The following is a 25057-nucleotide window of genomic DNA, read 5'->3' on the forward strand; positions in this document are numbered from 1 at the left end:
TTCCCCTCGCCCAATCAGCAGGCGAGTTCCTCCCATGTGTGTATTGTTTAAACTGGCCAAAGCAAACGAGCAGTGTGTGAGCACACAAACTTCCACACATACTGAGACATGGCGGCCGTAGTGTCCGTTAGCTCAGCTGCCAGAGACGAGAAATCCTTTACTGGTGCTAATCCACTCTATACAAGTTACGAGCAAGCAGCCGAACCTGAAAACTGGGAGTTTGAAACGGGCAAACAAGTTGAATCGGACACCGTCGATGAGGGTTCACCGACGGGTAGCGACTGTTCGCGACGGCTAGATGATGAACTGACGGCCCTCAGTCCAGAAGAGATTGCCAGCCGTTTGGAAAGAACGAGAAGAGAGTTTTATAATAGGCGAAAAATAATAATAAAGAACCTCCCAGCTGATATCAGCAATCAGGTATGTAAGTTACAGCAAACAATAGTTTTATGTAAGTTAACGTTAACTTAGTGAACTTTTGGCCGTGCATCCCAAGCTTGATTCAGACACCTGTTCGGTTATCGCTGACTCAGTAGTTAAGGCACGTAGCTAGATTTTTACGCTGTTTTGGTGTGGGTAATGTAATATATTGTGTCAAAGTTAAGGTGGATGATCAGTGTTTCTGTGAGATGCGTTCACCACACCGGGAACCTCGTGTCATCGCAGCCATTAAAGAGCCGCGGTAACGGGATCGAGACCCATGGGAGTTGTGTAACGTTAACGTTAGTTGTATTGATCTGTTGTTTGACCGTTTGATTTAAGGCGAGCTGAATGCCCGGATGCTTAACCTGTTAAATGCTTCACAAGCGCAGCTTTCTGCAGATTAATGTTGTATGTTCTCTACTTCATTTTAACAAGTCAGTAACGCTAGCTATTTAATAACTAATTGCTATAACAAGTCTGGAAATCTAACGCCTTAACATGAAACTGTTTTTTTGAATGAAAAACATTTTCCATAAAGTTACGAGTGCTATTTAACCATAGTCTGGCAAGCTGTTTTAACACTCAATTACTATTTATTTGTCTACTTAAAAATAATAAAACATTTTTTAAAAAGTATTCCACTAGTAACAAGTACGTTACCTTTCTTATTTTCACTAGTGTGTTCAATCTTCAGGAGCAGTGCTGGATAAATTACTCCAAAAATGTAACTAGTAATTTCATCTTCAACGGTGTAACGTTAATTGGATTACTGTAGCAATTAACGTTACTCTCAAAATCAGTGGATTACGTATTACTTTCTAAATCCCATATCAACCTTCACCAGTTAAACAATATAATGGATGGCAAGTAAATGCTCTAGTAAACGATATACAATTTGATAAATGATTTTTGAACTGACCAAAGAGTGTAAATGGAGAAGGTTACATTAAAAACATACATTTAAGCACTTTGAGATTCTTGGGAATGAAAAATGCCTTATAAATAAAATCTATTATTATTTTGCTGTTAATCCACTTGTTTATTTAGAGTTGTTCTATAGTCTCTACAGTATTTAATGCCATTCAATTAAAGAACATTTAAGAGTAACCCCCTTTACATTTTCAAGGGAAAAGTAACTATATTACTTGGTAATTAACTACACTCAATGCTGTTCAGAAGTACTGGATGACATGGATGGTTCGGTGTGGTCGAAGCCACAAACCGATTATACGCCTTCAGATTGACACAGCAGATTCAATTACGACACCAAAGTTCATGTAGGTCAGTTGGTTCTTGTTGTTTGTGGATGTGGTTCTCTTAGGAAAATGCTTGATTCACGGGGAAAAACGTGTGTGTGTGTGCGCGCGTGCGTGCGTGCAGCTCTGGTATTGTTCCAGATCGGAATGGGAGCAGTGAGGATGACAAAGGACAGAAGGCGCTGAAACAAAACGTTTTGCTTTCACTGAAACTAAAAGAAAATGCTGGTTCATATTGTGGCAACATGTAGGAAGCATGAAAGTAAAAGGCATTGTCAAAAGTCATTTATAAGGCCCTCAATCATAACTACTGAAAGAACAATATTTGTGACCCTTCAAAATGAGTTGTAGGAATAGAGATGAGAGACAAGCCTTTCAATTTATTCTGAATCTATTGTGTGACTTTCATTATTCATGCGAAATGGAGGACACTGTGACTGTTCAATGAATGAAAGTCCTCTGTTGTGGTGACTTTTTTTTTTTCTTTTTTCTGTTTTTCTTTAGGAGGTGCATGAGCTGTTAAGCAATTATGATTTGAAGTACTGCTTTGTGGACAAGTACAAAGGGACAGGTGTGTATGACTCTTATTAAGTGAAGACATTTTGTTTTTAAATGGGGATATTGGAAACATTTACACCATCCTGAGTCTTAATTTAGCATCAGCTGTTCAGGATAATGGTGTTTTAAAGGTAGCACTTTTTTTTTTTCCTTTTTTTTTTTTCTTCAGCCTTTTTTTTGGGACCTGGAAGTATTAAACCATATTTAACATTTCAGTTTCAGTCTCAGGCATCATATATATTAAAAAGCAGATGTAAAATATGAATAAATAATCTACGTGAATCAGTTGAAAATATCGCAACACTGGGACGTTCTCAAGCGCTTAACATGAAAAATGTGAAAAAGCTTAACGTGGCTTAATGAAGACCGTGTTATTAACAAACCACACGTAGCAAACGCCATACTAATAAAGCATATGTTCAGAATAGCAGATGAATATGAATGCAACACGTTTAAGTAAGCGTTTTCCTTCCATAAAGAAAACGCTTAAAGCTGAAATGCTGTTTCATGCATACTGAGCTTTTTACACTGTTAAAGAAATATTTCAAACTGAGAAAAGTGGAAATAAATAATTAAATGCAAAACGGAAAAAAACGCAATTCACCAGAGCGTATTGAACCATGAAGGCCATACCGAAAGGTTCAATATTATATTGATATATATAATTATATGCTGCATATATTTAATTATAAAATGCAGTAAAAAACGTAATACAGTTAAATATAATTCTGATGTACATCATCTGTTCGCTACGTGAATATATAGTATAGTGTCATTTATTTCTATGATTAAAGCTGGTTTTATCATTTCTCCAGTCTTTAGTGTCACTAATTTATCACATGAGGATTTGATGCTCAACAAACATTTATGATTATTATCAGTTATTTAAATGAGTTGTTTTTATCCAAGGCTCATCTTGCTGTAGTTGGCCTATTTATAAGGTTTAATTCACCCAAACACAAATGAAGGCTACCACAAATGTAAACTGTCATCATGTACTCACCATCATGTTGTTTATTTTATTTAACTTCCAAACACAAATGAAGATATTCTTTAAAAATGGAGGGACATAAATCCCTCAGGTTTCATAAAGTCCATTCATCTCAAACTTAAAAGATCCAAAGAATGTCATAAAGGCATGTAAAAATAACTTATCGAGTGTCTAATCCAAGTCTTCTTTAGTCTTCTGAACAGACACAATTTTGTGACGAATATAATTAACACGACACACATACTGTAGTAAACACAGACGTTCAAATGACGTTTACAGTTTGAGAACGGTCATTTTGACGAGCTTTCTTGCGATTAGAGCTGTGGCGGATTGCATTGATCATCTAAAGAGCGGATTGCATTGATCACTCCTCAGTGAGGGCGCAAACATTAAAGCGACATTCCTTAGTGATAGCACAAACATCATTTAAATCACCAGATCACATTAAGTTTTAGTGGTATGATTATAAAGCATTTGAAAGCATTTCAGATGGTTCATTCTTACTGCATTAATAGCAGGAGAGGCAGGGCATAGCAGGCATGGGGAGAGATGCACTTTCTGCATTGAAAGTGTGATTAATGTGTGTGTGTGTGTGGGGGGGAATTTAGTTTAGCGTTTCAGTGACATACATTACATTAATAATCTTATTACATAGAATCATACAACAACTATACATAATGTATAATATTTGTGGGTCCTAATAATAAAACACAAATAATAAGTATATAATAATAAAAAAGTACATAAACACTTTATTTTGTCTTAAAATATCTAAATACATATCATAAGTTCAGTATCGAAATGCATATCAAATCATGAAACGAGTGTATCGTTACACCCCTAGCAATCATACTTTTAAACATGAAACTAAACCACCAATAGTGGGAAGCAAGTAATCGTCTTAATGAGTGAGTCATTGAGTCGTTCATTCAAATGATTCATTCAAAACGCTGAATCATTCAGTAACAAAACACTGTGCCGAGTGTTGCTTTCCTTTGGAATTATTTCCGTCAGTGAAATCATGGGTGAAAGAACAAAACAAAAAAGTTGTTAGGGTCTAAAAATTGATTAACTTAATATTAGGCTACTTGTCTATTGAACTACACCATTAATGCTACACAATTCATGATTGCAAAGTCGACTTGTTATTAACAATATCATAAATCATAAATATGCAACTACAAAACAACTACAAAAAAACTCAGTTTTACCCCTGTATGTTTCTTCTGTGAGTTTATATTGCCGCTCACTTGTTTTGATTTCTCCACGAATGTGTCTCACAAAGAGACAGGCAGCGCGAGCATCAACGCGACAGAGGCAGAGATGCACTCCACTATCAATCGCTGTTTACATTGAATATAATAATAACAACAACAAAAAATCTGAATCATTTTCATTTAATATTGTATTTTTCCCAGACAAAGAATGTCAAGCCCTTGGCTTACAAACAGCCCTGCAGGCTATTCTCCTGTGACCAATGGTTTGTCTGTTTGTGTATTCAGAGGCAGTGAGCAATGGGCTATCAATATAATAATGACTACGTTAATGCGCGATAATTGTTGGCGTTAATTAATTATTGCGTTAACGTGATAAGGCGTTAACTTGCCCAGCCTATATATACTATACATGTCTTTATTTATATTGTTTAACTCACAAGAGTGATTATCATTTCAATAGACTGTGATATAGAAATTCTGCATATAATTTTTAAACAACTGCATTGGTATCGGATTGGAATCGATTTAGTATCGGTGTCAACATATAGAGTTGATAATTCCTGATATATATATTTTTTTTTTTCTTCAAAAATACAATTCCTATACTATTTTGAGTTATGACTCTTGTGTAACAATAGTTCGAGTGTCTAGTTTAAAATAATACCAGATTTATGAATTTAGACCATAGGGTTTAAGAGCTGCGGATTTTATTTGGGTATGTCGTTTTCAGAAAATTCTACAAAAAAATAGGCCTGCAGGTTAAGAGGTTAAACAAAACAAATATAAAATATTTTATATGCATACGATAAGAACAAAGAAACAAAGTACAAACAAATGGTCAAATGAATATACTCTAAAACAAAAATTCAAGTGAAATAGTGCTTTAATCTCAGGAAAGTCAAAAATGACTGTTCAGGTAATGGCCTGCAAAAGACATCTAATAAAGTAATCAAATATAAAATAACACTGTATAGTTTTCACTGTACAAATTAATCGTTTAATGCTTTTTAAAGCTGCGGTGATTTTGACAGGTTGTAGGGTGTATAGATGTGCAGCGTGTGCTGTAAACAACGTCAGTGGTAGTTTTTTTTTATGATGTTTATGAAATGTTGGTCTCGCAAATAAGAGAGTATTTAGAGCGAAAGAAAATCAATTTTGCATTTAAAATAAGCTTATTTGGATGTGCGCTGACGTTATATTTCACATGTGCAACGTCTCATTTGCTTGCACTCCGATACCCGCTCAGACAACTCAACGGCTCGCTTGCACAACGTTACAATATTACATAATTCCAGCCAATCAGAGATGAGACTGCTAAATTCTGATAGGCTGGCTTAACAACCTCTCACAAGACTTCCTGCATTACTCTACAGTAGAGATGCACCGATTGGAATTGGCCGATTTTCTGCATGACTGGCGATCGGCCGATTTGAGCCGATGTAAGTCTTCTAACTTCTCTAATTACTTTCTATGAAAGTTAAGCTTGCAAAGGCATGAACTGAAACGCACCAGACTGAACTCGCTTTGTGAATGTATGCCGCGAGTGTAGTTGCGATTACCTCAGCTCTCATCACGAGAGCTCATTTATCTGACTCCTGCAGTTAGTGCTCAGTACTGTGATACTCGCGCGGTGACTCACTCATTATATTGAACACACACGTTCAGTTTTTAATTGTAGTGTCTTGAACTCAGTCACAGTTATCCGGTAGGTGGCTTTGGGAGTGGCCTAACAGGGCAGCGAAGCATTCTGGGAATTGTAGTCTTTCATCCCCATGAGACAAAAATACATTTTCTCTAGAAAATCTAGTCTAGAAGGCACCAAATTCAAAAATAATTTCACATTTCTACTACATTGACCCAGTTTAAATACAGATTCATCTTCCCAGCACTGAAGTACCCCTTTAACTCCATCACCATGTGAAACATGCCCAGTTTGAAGAAGGTTAGCCAGAGCTCAGAGCCAGCCACAGGTCAGCAGCCTCTCCTATCTTTCATTGGTATAAGCAGCGAAAAGACCAAAGCATAAATGCATTTATGAAGAAAATTAAGAAATTCATGGCGCTGGATGACCAGCCGAACGCATCTAAACCATCACTTTATTAGAGTTTGCCGTTTCATTTAGAAAACTGTCGTCATATGAACGCAGACACTCCAAGGTCTTCATGGCAACCCGTCAAAATAAGTTTAAATAATTTTTAAATGAACAGAATATATTAGGATAGATTATAGGGGTGGAAATCTTTTACCATCTCCCGATTCAATTCGATTCCGATCATTGAGGCCACGATTCAATTCATAATCGATTTTCGATTCAAAAAGATTTGATTCAAAGCGATTCGATTTTGAAAATATCAAAATTAAATCCGCACCCGCCCAGACCCGTTAATATTTGGCCCGTTACCCGACCCGTGCCCGTGATAAATCACACGCTAAAATCATTCAAATTAAAATGCTTTATTTTTTACCTTGCGCCTCTCAACATCAACAGTGTCATGAATGGGCTAATAAAAGAGGCTCTGCCTTTAAAGACTCGTTGTCAACAACTTCATATACTCCACTCACCAACTTTACTTTTACTTGCTACTCCTGCAACGCTCGCTCCGACCGGGCTAACGAGAGGCATCAACAAAAGTTGCACTGTCGCAGTGGTGGTGACGTAATGGTTCAAATGGCATATCGTAGTTGCGTGTATGTGTAATGGTAATGTGGACATAGAAATTGTAATACAGAAATTGTAATACAGTATGTTCAAGTGGGAAGAGGAGGCGGGAACTGGCGAACATTTAAAAGACTTTAACCAAACAAAGCGAAAGTAACGTGGGCAGCCCCTCACGGACAACTGCCACACGCACACACATAATAAAACGTAAACGCAACTCAACGTCAAATCCAGGTCTGGTGATCTCTTGTCCTTATATGCCTCCGAGCTCCCTCAGAGGACTCGGTGTGGCTCGCAGGTGACGCTCCTTCACAATCCCGCCCTGGTCTCGATAAGCTGTTGCAGGACTTTATGTCGCGTATAGGCTAGTTACAAAATGGAGTTACAGAAGAATCTAGATTCTTATTTGCGACATAAAAATAGTTTTTCATAAAACTAGCAAAAGATCAGAGTACCATAAAAACGTTATGGTATTGGTACAGACTACTGTAATTTTGGTACTATGACATCCCTAGCTGGCAACATTTATTACCCAATTACTGAACTATTATTTGGAGGAGTATTGAGCACTTCAGTTTTGTTCATTCATAGGATCTTTTGACTTTTGTAAGACAAGTAAAAAAGAGAAAAAGGTCAATTTATAATGTTTTGTCTCAAAGCAACTGATTTTCAATTATTCTTTCCTGGCACAGAACCCTTATTTTTTGAGAGTTGTTTAAGTGAGAGGAGATCCTATTGTAAACTTACTAATTTATTTAACTATACAAATAAAATTTTGCTTTGAAGAAAAAGTGAATTTTTGTTTGTACATGCTGTCAGTTATAGTTCTTAGAAATAAAATCGGAATCAGCAAAAATCGATATCGGCTGATCTCGCTAACAAAACATCGGAAATCGGAATCGGCCAAGAAAATTACAATCGGTGCATCTCTACTCTACAACAGACAAGGAAATATACATGGTGGAAATATACATGGAAAATCAAATTTAACACATTAAAGTATTTGACATTTATTTCCAAGTTCAAATGTCTACCATTTGACAACGCATCTTATTTTTTCTAAATTAATATAAAAGGAAGTATAAAAATGATGCATGTCCATGCCTGTCATATCATATCTATATACTCAGAATGACAAATATACATTGGATGGTTTTGCATAGACTATGCATTGTCATGACTCATGATTTGTACTGTAAAATAGAGAATAAATACTGAATTACTAATTTTACATACTATGTGTGTAGGTTAGTATACACATTGAAATGCACACATTGTTGTTCCTCACTGCAAAAAATACCTAGTTATGTGGGTAACAATTACACATGTGCAAATATAACAGTAAGTGAAAATCTTAGGTGTGTAACCATTTGAACTTGGAAATAAAAGTCAAATACTTTATAACGGTGTTAAATTTGATTTTCCATGTATATTTCCTTGTCTGCTGTAGAGTAATAGAGGGATTCTTGTGATAGGTTGTTAAGCCAGCCTATCAGAATTTAGCAGTCTCATCTCTGATTGGCGGGAATTGTCATATAACGTTGTGTTGAGCAAGCGAGCCGTTGAGCAGTCTGAGTGGGTATCAGAGTGCAAGCAAACGAGACTTTGCACATGTGAAATATAATGTCAGCTAATTGATTTTCGAAATACTCTTATTTGCGAGATGAACATTTCTCTGCAAAACTCAGTTCAGAATTGTACCACAATACAATATTACAATTATTTCATGTCAATATATAATGGTTACACACTTAAATCTGATCGTAGTGTGTACATCTTTGTAAGACTGGCCAATCTATAGAGCAAGGAAAACTAACTTTATTGCACTCAGAGAGCCTCCTCGGGGTTGGGAGCTTTTCCGTTGTGTTGTGGCTCTCTTCCGTTGTGGTTTAATTCAGTACGGCTGCACTGCTGGGCCATCATACAAACTGTACCAATCAGCTGGAAGTAAAGTCGCAATAAAGCCACACCTCCTGTATCTCTTGTTCCAAATTTGCAGATTATAGTGAAAAAAACATTAGAGTAGGGCTGTGCGATTAATCGGAATCGTAATAAAATCGCCATTTAAGCATGTGCGATTTCTAAATCGCTTCATAGCATGATTTTTTTCCCCCCGCTCCTGGCACCAGTCTCCCAGTATGCTATCTGAACCAATCAGAATGCAGCGTGCCTAAATTGAGTGCGATAACGGAACATGACCCAGACATAACACATCAACATATGAAATAAATAAAAAATATTATAGGCTAGGCCTAATATTTAAACAAACCCTAATTAAATAAGCTAGGTTTTCTTTAACCTATGGCCGACGAAGTCGGCGCATTGTGATGGACTTTGTCCTTTAGCCTTTGGCAGCGGATATAACTCACAGTTTTTTAAAGACATTTTTAGCCAGATATATTTGCAAGACATAACTATAAACTGTCTACTTTTTTGTGTAGCCTACACTCACAAAGGCCGTTGATTCAGAGTATGGATTATTTTGCATGCACTCACTCCAAACGCCGTCTTCATTTAAATAATTTGTTTCTAAATTCAGTTCTTTCTTTTTTTTTTAATTAAAAAAACAAATCGAAAATTAACGAAATTCAAAGCCAAAATAACGGAAAAAAACCTCAACAACTTTGAGTTACCGACATGCAAAATCAAACATTTCGTTCTTCTAATTTTAATTAATATGTGGATAACAGGCCTAGCCTATATCCTTCCATTAAAAAAAAGGAGATTATTCAAATAATTGCTTAAATTAACAATTACTAGATGACTAGAAGAATCAAATCAGCATATTAGAATTTCTGAATGATTGTGTCGCTGAAGACTGGCGTAATGATGCTGAAAATTTAGCTTTGATCAATCACAGGAATAAATGAACACTGATCAAATATTTCTTTGTGAGCATAAGACTACTTTCCAACCTCAAACATTTGAAATTTAGATGTCTTCTTGTTTGTTTTTTTTCATACATATGGTTGCCATACATTTTTTAGTAACATTTTTTTTTTCCTTCTTTTATTCAAGCCTTTGTGACTCTACTGAACGGTGAGCAGGCCCAGTTTGCAATAAAGGAATTTCACCAATATGTTCTCCGTGACCGTGAGATCTCTGTGCAGCTGCAGCCGACGGATGCTCTGCTATGCATCGCCAACCTTCCCAGAGCGTTCACCCAGCAACAGTTTGAGGAGCTTGTCCGCCCCTTTGGAAACATTGAGCGCTGCTTCCTTGTGCACAGTGCTGCCACAGGCCACTCGAAGGGCTATGGCTTTGTGGAGTACATGAAGAAAGACTCTGCAGCCAGGGCGAAGTCCGAGCTGCTGGGGAAGCAGCTTGGGTCACGTATGCTGTACGTACATTGGACAGAGGTTGGATCGCTCACGTATCCCATGCTGCATTCGCGCTGCCTCTGTGTGGACCGACTACCTCAAAACATCCTCACCGCTCAAGATCTCTGCAGTGTGTTGACTGACACGCACACTCCTATTTTCTGCCAGGTTGGTACGAGCATTTTGACCCTTACTGTGTGTAAGAGTTTATTTTTTCTTATTTATTTTTTACAAACACTAGGTGATTTTTGTTGTTTTGTGTCGTATATATGTTTGATGACTGTTGTATTCAGGTCTCGCATCTTTGGCAGCATTTTTGTGTCAAGTAAACTTTTGAAACCGCATATCTAGACCTTTTCCCCATTTCACCCTACGTATTACATTTTAAAAAACAAAAACATGTTTTCTGTGAGTTGCCCCAAAATATGCATTCTTATGCAACACATTGCTATATACAAACTGTAAAGTAAACATTGTAATTGATCTGCATTAGTTCAAAACAATTGCTTGGCATACATGTGCTGTTCATTGATGTGTGATCTGCCTCTGTCAGGTCTGAAATGTGGAGGGCTCGCGTTTAATGAAATCTCATAGCCTTTTGAAATGTAGTAATCACATTAGGCAGTTTTATTTTATTATTATTTTTAATCCCCATAATTGTAAGGTGCATTAAAATTATCATTTAAGATGCTTATACCTTTTAAGGTATTGAAGACATTATGATCTTGCATTAAGAAAAAGGGCTCGAAGTTTGCACACACCTACTCCCAAAAGCAAGTATAATGTTTACACTGTTGGGTATATTTGAATACATCTAGATCTGTGCTATATGCAATAAAGGAAAAGGCAGTTTAAATCCCTACATTTAAAAATTAAGATGATGAAGAAACCGCACAAACTCAGTTTTAACAGGTAAGAGAAATGTTCTGCAGGAAAGCGTTACCCGTATTCGCTCTGGACACTGTAACCAGTTACCGTTACTTCTTTGGATATAAATGCAAGACATTTATTACATTTACAGGATAATTACATAGCGAATAATTAATTATTTTGTAAGTATTTTTCATCGTCAGTTTGGTATAACTTAACATGTTAACTAATAAAGCCGTATGTCTCAAAGTTTTAATGAACAATAACAAATAATCAGAACATTTCTAATCATTAGGGCATGTAGTCCAGCTAAGAAAATAAAAATGTTTTGGGAAAAAAAGTTTGGAAATAAATACCCTGTTAAGTATTTGGTGCAGTTAAGAACCATATATATATCTGTAATGTGAATGTGATGAACAACATTGAGATTACAAAAATGAATGGCTGTTTGAAGCATTTAAAAACTTCACTAGCTTAGTTGCTTTGGTTTGTGGGGTAACCGCTGCATTCTGCAGTTCCATCAGCGCCGTCTGCTGTCATTGAATGTGCACTTCATTCAGCACATCTCCATCACTCGTTCAGCCGTGCAAATGCATGTTGGAGTTGTTTACATGTGAGCATGTCCCTTTGACGCAGTATACTGCGATACAGCAGTGTTGAGCATTTTATACGGTTGATTGATGGGCAAAGCATTCTTAAGGGCTTTATGAAAATTCATAATTGTTAATAAAAAAATGTTTATGGTATTTTCAAGTGCCCACGATAATAATACAGTGATGAACTTCCCAAAAATTGCATGTGGATGCGTGAAATCATTGTGATTTTAATAAAGACGCGGAACTCTTTTCATGGTAAATATGATTATTTTAATGGTGTATTTCAAAGTTTTCTCAACGCCAGGTGCACCAAACATCAGAACAAGCAGTAACGTGTGTGAGATGCGCAGCACTCGTGCTTTCAAAGCTGCATGCTTTCATTGATTTGTCATTTAAATATCACACTTTAATCATATTTATAGCTACTAACTTAATAAAACAAGCTGTTACAATGATGAATGATTAGCTCAAAATGTAGAACTATATGCGTGATGTACTTTGTCTGAATTAAATACAAACACATCTCTCAGATGTGTTTATAGCTGGTTACATGAATGTCATCACCACAAGCACCAAAAACATGGGGGCTTTTTTTTTTTTTTTTTCAAACAATCACGCAACCTTTTTGATATGCTATAATTAAATCAACTAATCAAATATTTGAAAAGGTGACCCATCCCTATGGTGCATCCTTAATTGTATTGTACACTGCACATTGCACACAATCTCTAATAATTAAGGCATAAATAAGGAAGTAAATGGGGTCAATTTTGTTTGTCATTTTATATCCACTTGCTAAAGGGGCAGATGGCAAGATAATCAACATGCCGTTTAATTACTTCTCCAGCGCTGGAGTTTTCATTTTGAAGTCATGGTCCTCTTTTTCTGCATGTTTCGTAGCGGTTGTTTACCTAATTATCTGGTGGATTATGATCTGCCTTCTGCTATATGATTTCTAGAGTGCTTTTGAATGTACAGCTAATGAAAGTGCCTTGTGTAAAGAATGGTGCAGAGCTCAGAAAAATAAGTGCAACATGTGCCTTTTTATAAAATCGGCTATTTTTTATTGTTGGAAAAATTATATAACTGGCAAAAATAACATGTTACAGGGTACAGCAAAAGGTGGTTGTTGTTGACCATCACGTCCACTAGCTTGAAATCCTTAGTTTTTTGATGCAACACATTGATTTCCCCCACTTCCCTTAATCAAGCTTCTAAACTTCTACTTGCTTGGGTCCACTTACTGCAAAATGTTGCTTTTTTTTTTTTTTGCCGTTTCTACTAACGTTCATCCACTGAAAGACTGACATTTATCCACTCCAGTAGTCTTTAAAGGTCCCGTTCTTCGCGATTCCCTCTTTCAAACTTTAGTTAGTGTGTAATGTTGCTGTTAGAGCATAAATAATACCTGTAAAATTATAAAGCTCAAAGTTCAATGCCAAGCGAGATATTTTGTTTAACAGAAGTTCCCTTTCAAAGCCTACAGCGAACGGCCGGTTTGGACTACAGCAGGAAGTGCAGGGATGTAATGACGTCACTAGAACCGTTTGTTGACTAACCCTTCGCCCACAAGAACACGCAAAATTTGGTGTTTTAAATCCCTTAATGGATGTGTTTTTAAAAATGGAAACATTCACTTACATGCCCTCATGTTTTTCCAAAACCGTATGACTTTTTGGTCCATTCTTAATACAAAGCTGTCCTTTAAGAAGATCATCATGACCATGCACAATAGCAGGCTGCTTTTCTGCCTCATAGCGTTGTTTCATTTGACCCAGAGGCCCATTCACACTAAGAACTAGGGGTGGGCAGTATACGGGTGTACAAAAATTTGTCAACCAGTAGAGATTTTGGGCTATCGTCTGTCGTGGTTAAAATCGCATGACATTGGCTTCTGATTGCCTGTCAATGTTTGTATCGTTCATCAATCAGTTAAATAATTTTATCGTTATAGCTGGTGTGTGTCGACTATTCTCATAGAATTTAGTTTCTTTTATTGGTTTTCAGGCATTGTCAGATTCACTGAATTATAAAGCTGAATTTCCATTTTATTCTTCCATTTTTGTGTTCAGCTCTTTCACCTCTGACCTGTTTTTATGAGACCATGCTGAGTGTTCCATGTCAAAGTGCATTGGTTTCTATGGTGACCATCACCTGACCAGCCCAGGTGCTGTCAGTCAGCTGGTCGTTCTGGAACGAGAGTGAGCTTCTGCCTTTTTCATATGTTAAATGTCGAGCAGGCTGCAAGGCGTTGTTGGGAATGACACTTTTTCATGGGGAACATGGCAAAAAGTGCCATTTCCAACAATGCCTTGGAATTTTTGTTTTAGCAGAATTAGTTTTGGAATTAGCAGAGGCTTTTGGAAGTTAATTCTCATTAAATCAGTTGTGTTCCCAGTTTAATTCCTTAGGTTTCAGGGGAGTATCGGATTGTCCTTCCTTATGTGGATGAGGCTCTACTCATTTGGAAAATTGTTAAATCAATTTTTCCAATAATATAATCAAGGTCTTAGAGTCCCATTGTATTTGCTTGTTAAACACAATTCTACTTGAAGCAGAGAAAATGAAGCTGCAATAATCTTAATGACTCCGTCACGAATGGTGCATTAAGTCTGCATGTTTTAATTTACATTTATGCATTTGGCAGACGCTTTTATCCAAAGCGACTTACATTGCATTCAAGGCACACATTTTTACATTATTGTCATTTCTTGCTTTCCCTGGGAATCGAACCCATGACCTTGTCATTTGCTAGCGCCACGCTCTACTAGTTGAGCTACAGGAAAGTCCAACTTATGCCCAACTTATCCAAATTGGCTGAATAAATAAAATGTAGTCTGTGGTTTCTAAACAACAAGAGACGTGCTTGATGATAAAACAGTGTTATTAAAAGCGCATTAGGCTGTGAGAAATGCGCTGTTCCCTGTGCGGCTGCCGGTGCGCACCCTCTGCGACCGGGCCAGAACGTGCATAAGCAAAGTGATACACGCCTTGTCCTAAATGCAATGTCAATGCCCTTTTGGTAAGTATCCTTGTAAAGACAGTCAGTCATGTCTTAAAAGGATAGTTCACTCAAATTACAATTTTCCTATAATTTACTCACCCTCAAGCCATCCTAGGTGTATGACATTTTTCTTTCAGATTAATACATTCAGAGATATGAGAAATTCTTGCTAATCCAAGCTTTATGGCAGCCCAAAAAAGTGGATGTGCAATGTGGTTTGTGTATTCTTGTCACTGGAATGTGCCTCTTCTGGTATTTTGTTACTCAAGGATTGAGGATTGATGTTTTAATCTAGTACTCCTATTAAATTGGAGGATTTGTGACAACCCTAGTTGTTTCTGAGCAGAATCAAATTTCTTGAAGTTGCGCTCTTTGGTCATTACAAACAAATCTTGTTCCGTTTGGATTTTGGAATGGTAAATGTATTATTTATTTCTTACAAACTTAAACGGTTTTGGTTAATATTGACCAATGTATGGGCATCATTTTTGGGTGAACTATCCCTAAAAGTTGGCTAATTGGGGTTGACTCGTATCTTTTTTTTAAAAAAGTAAAATCTATTTCTTTTCCTCATAGCTTGCTCAGGGTCAGGATTGTAGTTTTCGGCGGTTTGCAGTGCTCGATTTCTCCACTCCTGAGATGGCTGAGGATGTGCAGCGGCTGACTGATGGAAGATCTCTGGGCGGGACTCGCATACGCGTCTCCTTCTGCGCCCCAGGACCACCGGGAAGGAGCATGTTAGCTGCCCTCATTGCCGCCCAGACCATGGTAGATCCCCACACCCCACTTCTCTGTGGAAAAACAAATCCTTCACAAATGGAACCTCTGCATGTACGCCAATTAATCGAATGATTACAAGCAAATGCAGTGTGTTTTGTTATAAATCTTGACAGGCAATAAGCCTCTCGTATTTATTTATTGACGCTTATGCCGGTGACTTTTTTTTGTTGTTCTCCCACTAAAATATTAATCATACTTTTTGTTTAAAGTTACCAAAGCACACATTTTGTGGAAGAAAAGGGGATATTTTGCATTCGGTTCTCTGATTTTCCCACACTTTTTTTTAATGTTATTTAATTTAGTGACTGACTGTTCATATGTTATAATGGTGACTCCTTAAATCCGAATAGAATAAGTGCTATTATTGTGGTTTTACATGCTCATGTAAATGTCATCCCGTACCTCTGCAGGCCTTGAACCGAGGGAAAGGTCTCCTTCCTGAACCTAATGCCATACAGATTCTTACTGGGCTCAATAACCCTGCCACACTAAAAATGATGTTGGCGTCTCTCAACCCAGGGCATAAACAAGGTGCTTATTCGAATTGTTTTTCTTGCGTTGGCTTTCTTGGGTGGGTTTGAGTTCTCGTCCAGACAATGGGTTTGATTGTCACTCTTCTCTCCCTATGCAGGCCTGCTGGGGGCTGCGCCTTCCGTACCTCTGCTGGGCAACCCTGCCCTCTCTGCTGCACTCATGCAGCTGCTGCTCCAGAACCAAGTCCAACAGGTACCGTCTATCCTTACATTCGTCCCTCATCACCCCCCACTGTCCCAGCAGCATGTGTTATAGCCCTCACTCTCTTCTTTTCCCCTCTCAGCAAGCTCTTTTAGGGAATCCTCTTCTTTGGGCACATATTCTGCACAATAAAGAGTGCAGTCTCCTTCCTTGTGTGAGTGGTTCCTCTGTGTGGGTGTGGTGTGGTTCTGTGCTTTTTAGTAGTCAAACTTTTTCTACTGCTGATCAAGGCTTTGAGCCCAAGTGATTAGTTAGCAACCTCTGTTGAAGTATTACATTATTTTGCCTTAGAGTCCCTTTTACATCCCTCTTTAACTGTTGTATCTGACTATGGCTATGTTTACATGCACAACTTTTGTTTCAATTAGACTGAATAAATTGTTTACTGATGATATGAGATGTAAATAACGACCGCATTCTAGCGCACGATCACAGATTTTTCTTTTATTTAGTTTGCATCGCTTAAATAGAGCAAAGAAACTGGTAGCCAGGCAACAGAAATTTGACCAATCCTAATTGGCAGCGTCATTTCCTGGATTCTGTCAGCATGTTTGACAACCATGTCCAGAACGGTTTTTAATCATTCTGTGCTGTACCTGGCTGGAACTGTAACAGGAAGAACCGGTCGTTCCCACACGTCATTAATCCAATTTTATGTCATTGCACATGCGCAGACCTTTCAGTTTCGGTTTTCAATCCGATCAAGTGTTTACATGTCCTTTCGATCGGAATAAACCACCCCTTTTAATCTGAACGAAATTTCAGTCTGATTGAGCTGTCAATCCGATTACTAATAGATATCGTTGCGTGTAAATGTAGCCACTGTCAGTTTCTGAAGGATTTTATAAAAATATCAAATACTTTCTCTTCACAGGCTGGGTTGCTGAGTGAAAATCCTCTGGCTGCTCTTCCTATCCAACAATGCATTAACATGCTGGGAGAGATGCCTCAAGGTATCTCACTTTTGTAATGGTCTGTTCGTTGCACTTATTTACTGGGACCGGATTCCCTCAGGCTTGGAAAAACATGGAAACGTCAGGGGCACTGCACTTTTTGAATCATCCAAGTTTGTCTCTCTGTTTTTTGAGAAACTAGCCTTGGTAGCAGTCATTTTACTTGGCTTCAGTGCCAAAAAGCAGCTGTGACTAGTACCATGGAACTACTCTATAACTGTTCCTAAAGTAAAACATTTGCATATGTTGACCACATTTTTTTTTTTCACTTTCATGTCATTTCAAACTTAAGACATTTGTTCATCTTTTGAAATGCACATGCATTTTTTTTATGCACATTAATAAATTCTGAGAGATTTCGATCATTCGAATATACTCCCAGGTTTTTACCGATAAAAAGCCATATGCTAAATCGCTGAATTAAACCTTTAATGATGTCTTTACTGTATTTCTGGGGCTTAAAATGGTAATCCATGTGACTCCAGTGGTTTAACCTCATTTTTATGGTGCAATACAAGTGCTTTGCACACAAAACATGACACATCGCTTTATTTCGAAAATATTAATCTTCAAAGTGTGTTCATGCAATAATGTCAACGAAACACGGATGCGTTGTGGTGTTCTCGTGATCACACATTGGAGATTAAAATGTTGTAAATAAAACCTTTGCGCCACTTGATTAAAATTGAGGCCAATCAACTGAGGCCAGTTTTTTATTATTATTAGAGCACCAGTAATCCAGATCTAGTAATCTGAAAAAGTGTGTATCTGGATCAGGGTGATCCTATCCAATTTTGCTTTTACATGGATTACCTGATTCTGGATAGCAAAATATGGGGTTTCCAAATCCAGCTCATTCTTGTAGGGTTTAATGTGCTGCTTTGAATTTATTTTCATTCAGGCGCTATTGCTCCAACACTGGGCTTGCAGAATGAGCCGCTTGGCCCCATCAAACAGCCATCCCTAAATCGACATCTTGGGAGAGAGACCGAGACCCCAGCCACCCCGATTGGCTTTCCCCCAGCAGCCTCTGCTGCACTGCAGGGAATGAGCATGCCCCTCCTGACTGGGATGTTAGGAGCAGATGGGCCGGCTCTACCAGGGGTGAGATTTCTAATGGCTGCTGCTATTTGTGCACATTTATTTTCTCATGTAGCCTACACTTACTGCCATGAACTCTCAGAGGAGAGCTTTGAAATTGCTTCAATTTGCTTTTGTTTCGGTGTGAGCTGTTCAGTCCTGTTAGTGTTCAATGCGTTGCTAAAGAGTCTACAGCAGGTTTGTATATTCTGTGCTTTTCTTTTCCTCAAGGTGTCTATATTAGGTGAGCCTCCCAAAGAAGTTGGTGTATCCCAGAACCCCTTTCTCAGTGCTCCTAGCATATTCCCATCTTCAGGTCAGTCTGCTTGTGGTGCTTCATGCACCTTTTTTATTTTGTTACGTTTTTTTTTTTTTTCCTTTTTATCTTGTTGCATTTCTTGAAGCATGACGTTTATTTAGGTGCCAGCTCCAGAGCTCACCCCTACAGGAAGAAAACGCAGATTGGAAGCGCTTCTAACCAACGCCCAAACCACAGCATCCACTCAAACTATAGCCTACGCTTCCAGGAGTCTTGCACACCAGAGTTTCCTCCTCTACATCAGGTTGGCTTGTGTGTCAAGAGTAGCTTCCCTGAATGTATGTCTGCCTCAATATCCTTTTCTGATTGGATGTCATTGTTTGTACCCAATCCACAGGACCCTTTGTCTCACTTGTATGAACAGCAGGAGATTCTGGAAAATGCAGCGTTTCCCGGCTACGGTTTGCAGGTACTGCCTCACCTCCCTCCATTGACACTAACAGAAGGCTTCTGTTCCAAGATTGGACTCGTGTGAAAGTCATAATTGTCTGTCTCTTTTGGCTCTCAAGCTCTCCAGACACACAGGTTTTGGTGACACAGGTTCTCCTTTCAGCTATCCACCCAGCCCTCCACAGTCTTATTTCAGCTTTGGCGCCCATACCAGCATTCCCTCCACCCAGCTCAATAAGGTACTCAAAGGCCACTGTCAAACCATGATATTGGGGCTTTTCCTGCCATGACAAACAAGGCACCTTAATGGAATGTTTTTTGGGGGTAAATTCTGTTTTTTTATTAGTCAAGTGAAGGCATTAAACATTCTTTTAATCATTTGAAATTAAACTGCTTTTGTCAAACCAAGCGCTTAAAAATAGGATTTTTTATTTTGTACTATTCTTAGTTCAAATGTGACATTATTACTACCTTAAGATGTAGCTAAAGTCTACTCTAGAACAGTAATATATTTATTTATATTGTCAGAATTTCTTAAAGACCTTTTGTGTTTCTATGCATTTATGAGAGCTCAAATGTGGCATTTACGTGGCGTTTTTCACTCGTAACTTCATGAAAAATAGCAAAATAATTATTCACAGCAGATTTTAGATTTTACAGCAGATTTTTAGTCTTTTAGATGATGTTCCTTGTTGAATCATAACACACAAAAAAAAAACACGAAGAGATAACAAAAAATAACAGTTGCTTAGTTTTGACGTTTACACTTATAACTTCATGAAACATGCTCTGATCGTTAAAAGTGGCACATCCTTACATCCTTTCAGCAGACACTCACGATTAAAAGGCTATAATCTGTCACTTGGATCGAAAGTTATTCCCAGGTAGATTTATAACCCCTAACGTGACAGGAGCACATAAGCTAAATAAACAGTTAATTTCACAATTAAAGAGACCAAAGTCACCATAATCCATCACTCATATCCGGTTATTACTCATGGAAGTATAACACATTATAACCTCACAGGACCACAAGCTTAACAGTAGCTCTAAAGTGGCGTTTAGGCTTGTAACTTCATGCAACATGCTCCAATTGTTGAAAACGGCACATCATTACTTAATTTGATGTTCCTGATTGAATTGAGTTAAAAATCACCATACTCCATTCTGTCAATCACAAGATATTGCTCACAGATGTTGTTGATCCATGCAGCTTTGAAAAATACAGCCAATCACTTTTTATAGCAGCTAGAGGGCGCCCACTATCAGTACGCTCCGGTTTAGATGAATAACACTGCGCTCGTTAAGAGTTGATAGATGCATTGGAAAGCTGAGATTCTAAGCTTTAAAAGTATTAGTCTTTATCACTTTCTCAGCAATAAATTATCCAAGTATAATAATTATATTTTAAAAAAATATAAAAAGTTTGGTGACAAATGATACCTACTGTTTGACTCTCCTTGCTATAGTTTAAGTTGCTAGTCTTTAAAGTGATAGTTCACCTGAAAATGTGATGCTTACCCTCAGGGCATCCAAGATATAGGTTTGTTTGTTTCTTCAGTAGAACACAAATGAAGATTATTTTTTTTACTCCAACCATTGCTCGTATAATGCATGTCAATGGAGTGTTTTCTATGAGGGTAAAAAACACAGACATTCAAATCCATATTAAACCCTGGGGGTCATGGCGACACACTGATGTCTTAGACACAAAACGATTGGTTTCTGCGAGAAACCCAACAGTATTCATTATTTTGTTACCTCAAATCAAACGAATCTCATCTAGTATCCCAGCACTATTACTTCTATCGAAGAAGGATAAAACCCAGCCTGTGTGGATGCATCTATGTAAATATATCTCTGATTTGCGTTGGGTTTTTGAACTTCTTAGACGGAAGTCATGTTGTTGGGAATACTAGATGAGATTCGTCTGATATGAGGTATAAAAAAAAAACATACTGTTGTTTCTCACAAAAAACGATCATTTTGTGTCTTTAGGCATCAATGTTTCGTTACAAGCCACAGGGTTTAATATGGATTCGTATGTCTGTGTGGTTTTTACACACAGAAAACACCCCATTGACATGCATAATACGAGTAACGGTTGGAGTTCATTTGTGTTCTACTGAAGAAACAAACACATCTTGGATGTCTTCGGAGTAAGCAGATAAACATCAAATTGTAATGTTTCGGTGATCTAACCCTTTAAAGTTGTGTATGTCAAAAAAAACTAAAAATACTTTCAGGGCTTAAGGGGTTAAAAGTGGCCCGTGATGCCCAACAAAAAGTGACTTGTTTGACAGTTGGCTGCAAGCATAATCACTTGTCTGGATCCATTTTCAAAAGCTCTTAAATCCATTTTCAGAATTTATGAAGCGTGAAATCTTTTACATCATTTCATTATTACATAATATCCATCTTATGATTGTGCATAGATGGCCATAAAATATGTAAGAAAGTTGAATATAAGTGATTGTGTTTCTTCAGGCTGTTGGAATGCCTCCAGTGACTCATTCCAGTCTCTTTCCTGCAGCACCTGGTGCTGGTATGAAGGTAGGCCATCTCCAGCCCTGATATCTAGCTTCTATATTTGTTCCTTGTCAATTATTGTATAAGTGTGCCAGGAACCTTTCAACAGGTATTCTTAGTACGGCTCATCGATTCATTTTGATTTTCTGCCTGTGTTTAGACTCCCATCGGCGGGCAGAAGCGTCTGTTCTCCCGTCTCATCCCGTCTCCTGAGCCCAGTCCAGAAGGCGGCTATGTAGGTCAGCACTCTCAGGGTCTCGGGGGGCACTATGCTGACTCCTACCTGAAACGCAAACGCATCTTTTGACCAGCACTTGATGGCTTCCTCTAAACCACCAGCTTTCAAAGGGATGGCTACTTCAATACCACCTTTACGTGTGTGTGTGTGTGAAAAAGAGAGCGTGAAAGAGCAGTGGACCGTCATCGAGTTCGCTTGGGAAAGAAACCAATTGGAACCAGCGGAGGACCAGGAAGTTTAGATGATTGGTCACATGGATGATTGCTATAGTTTGTGTGTGTATATAATTTCAATGTGTATGTAAATAGTCTTTTTTTATTTTATTTGCCTTTTTAATTTTGTTTTAATTTTGTTTTCTTTTTTTTACATTTTTGTAAACCCAAAGATGCAACAAACACCACAACAAAAGGATAGGGTTCCTGTCTTGTTCATCTGATTAGGCCTATTTTGTAGGCTTTATTTTTTTAATTTGGTTTATTTTGAATAATTAAGCAGGACGATAGCCTTTTTCTGCTATGCCTCTTGTTAGTTGTGTGTGTGTGTATATAGTTGTTCAGTTGTCTAAAAATGCTTCTCCACTACAAACACTCACATACAAGTGCCAAGCCTTGCATGCTTTGAATATCATGTATCTGTGCAACGGATATGGTAGTTGTCTGTTCTCTTCAGTGAGTCACCTGTTTGTGTCTTTATGACGAGCTCTGGGTTAGTGTTATTCTCAAAATAGTTTTTCCCCACCACGCACCGTTTTTGTTGCACTACTTTCCATCCTTTCATCCCGTTTTACAGAGTCAAGCTGTAAAATGGCTTGATTGAGCGTTGCACTTGGAGGATATGGATCATGTATATTCATCCTCCAGAATCTGTCCTTTCGTCACCCGTAATGCTCGTTCACGCTCATTCTTGTTTTCTGCCTGCTTTCACACCTCTCTTTGACCTCGTTAAACCTGCACAGTTTTGCTGTTGCGAAGCGTTAGTGTCTCAGCCGTCACGTTATGAAGCCCCAGCTGGTTGGAGATATAAGGGCTGCCGTTCTCCCCTCGCCAGGCTCGGAGTACTGCTGAAAGCACAGTATGCCTGCTGTTGCTTCTGTATTTCCACACACACACACACACTCGCACTCGCTCTCCTCGTGTCCTCCGTTAGGTGCTTCTCCTCTGCAGACCAGCAGAGGGAGCCAGTTAGCTTTTCAGTTGGCACTTCTCCATATATATTTTTTTCTCCTTTCTTTTAAAACGAGAGCCAACAGTGTGAAGCAGGCCGGACCTGTGCCCTAGCGTGACATTTTTACTTTTACCGTTGTAACTGTGAGTACCTTTTTCCCCTCTGTGGTTTTAACTGCTGTGCCCCAGAAGGGAAGAAGCTTCCGCAGACTGGAATGTGATTGACGTATGATTGAGTACTTGGTCTGTGTGTGACTTATTAATCTGGTTGACATTTTGATTTGTGATAACGCATTACCTCTGACTTGTACTGCGGCTTACGATGGAATACGGAGTTACTTGTGTGTCTAAAAACGGCAGTGTTTACTGTAATCTCTCCATACTGTGAGCCTCGACAACATTTAACTTTATTTGCAGTGTACATGCTTGAGTTTGATTATATTTCTTCTCTGGAGTCTTGAACTCGTGTTCTTATATTTCTTCTAGTCTGTAATGGTATCAAAATTGCTGCTCCGTATTTTGTATCCATCTGAGTGAAATTGCACAGTGCAGTATCTTGTAAATGATTTTTCATGTGTGATACGTGGTAAGAGCTGCTACTGCTGTGTGACATGAACTAAACCTTTCAGATGTATTAAATGAACTCCTCATCACCAATTACTCTTTCCTTTTGTACAGCTCTACTGCTCTGTTTTTGTGACATTTGAACAAGTAAATGTTATTTAAGTTCATCTTCATGATGTTTGTGTGGTTCATCAATTGTGCATATCAACTACATTAAACGGACCGCATTGGGGGTGTCCAAACTCTATCCAGGAGGGACTCTGTCCTGCAGAGTTTAGCTCCAAATTGCTTCCAAACACCTGCATTGAAGTTTAGCATGCCTTGACCTTCATTAGCTGGTTCAGGTTTGTTTAATTGGGGTTGGATCTAACTCTTCAGGACAGTGGCCCTCCAGGATTGGGCATGTCTCATGGTGATTTCAAAGGGAAGTTAAAATCTGTTCCAGCCACTACTACTTTATTACAAGAATTTATTACTAAATTCTGCGCGATAACAATTTTAAATACATTAATTTGAAAAATTATGTAGCAGATTTATTTGATGGAATAACTACTTGTGTTAACATCATTTTATTTACACATGCTGCACTGTTAATCTAAACCGTGCATTTATTTGAGTGGTGACAGATATTATGGGAGTGGCTTGATGCAGTTCACCCAAATATTTGTCATTAATGACTCGCCCTAATGCTGTTCGACACCCGTAAGACCTCCGTTCATCTTCTGAACACAGTTTAAGATGTTTTATATTTAGTCCGAGAGCTTTTTGTTCCACCAATGAATGTATGCACACTATACAGGGAGTGCAGAATTATTAGACAAATGAGTATTTTGACCACATCATCCTCGTTATGCATGTTGTCTTACTCCAAGCTGTATAGGCTGGAAAGCCTACTACCAATTAAGCATATTAGGTGATGTGCATCTCTGTAATGAGAAGGGGTGTGGTCTAATGACATCAACACCCTATATCAGGTGTGCATAATTATTAGGCAACTTCCTTTCCTTTGGCAAAATGGGTCAAAAGAAGGACTTGACAGGCTCAGAAAAGTCAAAAATAGTGAGATATATTGCAGAGGGATGCAGCAGTCTTAAAATAGCCAAGCTTCTGAAGCGTGATCATCGAACAATCAAGCGTTTCATTCAAAATAGTCAACAGGGTCGCAAGAAGCGTGTGGAAAAACCAAGGCGCAAAATAACTGCCCGTGAACTGAGAAAAGTCAAGCGTGCAGCTGCCAAGATGCCACTTGCCACCAGTTTGGCCATATTTCAGAGCTGCAACATCACTGGAGTGCCCAAAAGCACAAGGTGTGCAATACTCAGAGACATGGCCAAGGTAAGAAAGGCAGAAAGTCGACCACCACTGAACAAGACACACAAGCTGAAACGTCAAGACTGGGCCAAGAAATATCT

At 38.3% G+C, this 25057-nt stretch overlaps 1 protein-coding gene across 1 annotated transcript; it reads left to right on the forward strand.

The window, feature by feature from the left end:
• Window positions 1-32: 32 nt before the first annotated feature.
• Window positions 33-23812, forward strand: raver1 (ribonucleoprotein, PTB-binding 1). The gene is made up of 14 exons (XM_067420716.1): window positions 33-420; window positions 2184-2250; window positions 10123-10592; window positions 15471-15662; window positions 16085-16205; window positions 16306-16400; window positions 17284-17362; window positions 18264-18466; window positions 18674-18758; window positions 18863-19005; window positions 19099-19170; window positions 19271-19390; window positions 21639-21704; window positions 21841-23812. Exons 1-14 carry the CDS (start codon window positions 109-111, stop codon window positions 21985-21987), a joined length of 2172 nt encoding a protein of 723 aa, XP_067276817.1. The 5' UTR covers window positions 33-108; the 3' UTR covers window positions 21988-23812.
• The last annotated feature ends 1245 nt before the right edge of the window (window positions 23813-25057 follow it).

The sequence above is a fragment of the Pseudorasbora parva genome, chromosome 2 (assembly GCF_024679245.1).
Source record: "Pseudorasbora parva isolate DD20220531a chromosome 2, ASM2467924v1, whole genome shotgun sequence".
Lineage (NCBI taxonomy): Eukaryota > Metazoa > Chordata > Actinopteri > Cypriniformes > Gobionidae > Pseudorasbora > Pseudorasbora parva.